We start from the raw sequence: 3,403 nt of genomic DNA, 5'->3' as shown, positions 1-3,403 counted from the left end.
GATGATCTGCTCCATAATCTTCCCTGGTACCCAGGTCAGACTGACAGCTCTGTAGTTCCCCAGATCCTCCTTCCTGCCCTTCTTGTAGATGCATGTCACATTTGCTAACCTCCAGTCAGCTGGAACTTCCCCAGTTAGCCAGGATTGCTGATAAAGGATTGAAAGTGGCTTGGTGAGCACTTCCGCCAGCTCCCTTGGCACCCTTGGCTGGATCCCATCCGGCCCCGTAGACTTGTGTGTGTCTAAGTGGTGTAGCAGGTTGGTAACCATTTCCTCTTGGATTATGGGGGCTTCATTCTGCTCCCCATCCCTGTCTTCCAGCTCAGTGGACTGGGTACCTGGAGAACAACTGGTTTTACTATTAAAGGCTGGGGCAAAGAAGGTATTAAGTACCCCACCCTTTTCCTCACCCTTTGACACTATGTTTCCCCCCATATCCAATAAAGGATGGAGATTCTCCTTAGCCCTCCTTTTCTTGCCAATGTATTTATAGAAACATTTTTTATTGTCTTTTACGGCAGTAGCCAGATTAAGTCCTGGTTGGGCTTTGGCCCTTCTGATTTTCTCCCTGCATAACCTCACGACATCCTTGTAGTCCTCCTGAGTTGCCTGCCCCTTCTTCCAAAGGTCATAAACTCTCCTTTTTTTCCTGAGTTCCAGCCAAAGCTCTCTGTTCAGCCAGGCTGATCTTCTTCACCGCCGGCTCGTCTTTTGGCACATCGGGACAGCCTGCTCCTGCACCTTTAAGATTTCCCTCTTGAAGAATGTCCAGCCTTCCTGGACTCCTTTGCCCTTCAGGATTGCCTCCCAAGGGAGGCAGCTATATGTCCTCTAAGGCTCAAGTGCCTTGGAGGATCCCACAGGAATGGGGTTGTTGACACTCGCAATTTCTTTTTCGGATCAGGCTTTTGTTTTGTGCAGTGCCTGATGGGTTAACTGCCCCGCAGGAGGAGCAGGTTCACAGGAGAATAACTACACAAAAGCTCTTGCTGCCTCTATTCTCACTGCTGTCATTGCACATCAAACCACCTTGGTGCCATCGGTTCATCACAATGACAGAGATAGGCCAGCAGTTGCCCCTTCTCTATCATAAAGCAAGGCTTGTATCAGTTAGGGTCTTTCTTTAGCATAGGGCTGCAACACATAGTTGAGCCTTCAGATAGCAGTCAGCAAAAGAATGGGGATAAGCAGATGTTCATGCCAGCCAGCCGTTAGATCTCTGTAGGCACGTGATAGTTGGATTTCCCTCAGTAATGTAGCTGACGGGGGTCAGGGTCTTCTTTATAGCCAGGATAATTGACAGGAGCATTAAGTGGCTTAGTACTTTCAGATGAACTAGCTCTTTGCCCCAACAACATAACAGCCGATAGCTCTGTCTCAGTGGCTTGAATGTTCAACAGACAGCAGTGATTAGGAGGGAGGGAGCTTTGGTAGCGCCCAGAGAAGGGGGAGTCTATCTGCTGCCTCAAGCCATCTTGCTTTTGTTGTGCCAACAACAAGGGAAGTAATCCTTTGGCTTTCCTTAGCATTTTTAAAGTGTGAGAAAAACACATGAGCCTGCTTCCATTTGGCATCTCAGTTTTCACTCACCACTGAAGCTGGAAATTGAGATGTCCTTACAGAGAGGTCAACATCTCCAGATGGTGGTTCATACAGCTGATCTTAGGAAGTGGTGAATCATCTCTGGGGGTGTCGTGTCTCTATTCAGTACCTAGAGAGAGAGCCTACACACCTAGTTTAGACTACCTGACTCATTGCTGGCTAAAGTGAGAAGTGAATGCTGCCCAAGGTGGTGTATATCCTGAGTAGCTTGGGGACAGAGAAGGAGAAGAAGAAGAAGGAGCATTGAATGTCTTTTTATAAATGGGAACCTGGGAAAGAGATAAGCTCAATAAGTTGCCCAAATTCACACTGTGACTTTTAGCAGAGCCAGAATTAGAACACACAGTTCTCAAGCATGCACTGTCCACAAGACTGGACAGCTGTCTGTTCTCCGCATGCTTTGTCCTGATTTCAGGTTGACCATGTCAGCGATGGAGGGACAGTTCACCTGGCTCCACGTAAGGACAGTGAGGCTCTTGCAGGGCTGTACAGAGGATATGCAGCTGTGCTGCTCTCAGGACGGGTTTGCACCAGAGACCGTACAGCTGCTGTTGTGCAGGGGTGCACAGATCAAGGTGGGACTTGACGACTATGTGCCTGAGCTCTTTCTCACCCAAAACTGTGATGAGTAGGATATATAGGCACCCAAGTGACTTTGCACACAGCAGACTTGGCTACAGCTGCACTTGTTACCTCTGCCTTAGCCCTGGCCAGGCTAGACTTGTGCTCACTCCTCCCAAGGCATTCAAGCATCTCTGTACTGCAGTTCTCCTGTCAACATGATTTTTCTATTACCTGTAGTAGTAACCTCCTTCCTCCAGACCCTCCCTTATTATTCTCCACATTGGAAAAAGGCCTTTGGCTTGGAGAATGTCTTTACTCAAAATAATATTCTTAAGATGGTTGGCCTTCAGCTTTGGCACTATTTGCAACTTGCAGTCAGTCCACTAGCACTGAACGGCTGCAAAGATTTGACCTTTAGTCTTAAAAATCCTAGCAACCCGAAATGCAGAGCTGTTAAAAGCAGTTTTACTTGCCTAGCTCAGGTGAAGCAGCCTGGTGATAATTGTGTGCAGGTTGAAGGCAACAGGCTACTGCAGGGAGGGGCTTATGGCATGGTGATGTCAGGACAAAGAGTCTTCAGTCATAAGGTACTGGTTGACTCAAGAGCAGAGTCTCAGACTTGTGTCTTTGCTTCTGGACAGCATCCCACAGATAAGGAAGTAAAGCTACACTGCATGTTAAGAGTGGCTGTGTTTAGAAGCATGTCTATGTTATATCCCTGACTTTGTAAAGAAGTGGAGCCAAGATCAGAGCAGGATGTTGATCATGATGATCAATGTATTGGATAAAACACCTTTAATTTATTAAAACAATTGCAGAGCTGCAATTGCAGAGCTGCACTTTGTCATCTCCCCTGCTATATATGAATGAGGATACACACTGTCTTGTGCCCAGCCCCAGGAACGATCCAGCCTGCCACACTTCAACCCCATCTTTCCTACTGCCTTGGTGCATTTTAAAGAAAAGTCTCTCTTGCACTCATCAGCCTCCAGCATGGTGAAGAAGGATCAGTGAATTGAAAGCGTGCTCTCTCTTCCAAGCACATAACTGGGTTTGATTTTTTGCTGATCCTTGGCTGAGTTACTGGGTCTGACTTGCCAGTGGTGTTTCTCTAAAACAATACCATGGTGTGCTCTAGAAATGGGCTCGCAGCTGTGGAAAGTAGTCCACTGACCCAGCAGCTGATGCAAAAGAAAATAACTGCTATTTGTGAGATCTTCCATTTATTCCCAGCTGT

The 3,403-nt window shown here is 47.2% G+C and overlaps 1 protein-coding gene across 1 annotated transcript in view; it reads left to right on the top strand.

Annotated features, from left to right (window-relative positions):
• Nucleotides 1-3,403, top strand: part of BAI1 (brain-specific angiogenesis inhibitor 1) — a 205,496-nt gene that overhangs the window by 162,182 nt on the left and 39,911 nt on the right. Inside the window, exon 19 of the mRNA XM_009333078.1 lies at nucleotides 2,018-2,125. Coding sequence (XP_009331353.1) covers nucleotides 2,018-2,125 — 108 coding nt within the window. The remainder of the gene's footprint in view (nucleotides 1-2,017; nucleotides 2,126-3,403) is intronic.

The sequence above is a fragment of the Pygoscelis adeliae genome, unplaced genomic scaffold (assembly GCF_000699105.1).
Source record: "Pygoscelis adeliae isolate BGI_AS28 unplaced genomic scaffold, ASM69910v1 Scaffold38, whole genome shotgun sequence".
Lineage (NCBI taxonomy): Eukaryota > Metazoa > Chordata > Aves > Sphenisciformes > Spheniscidae > Pygoscelis > Pygoscelis adeliae.
This window is presented reverse-complemented; position numbering and strand designations above follow the sequence as displayed.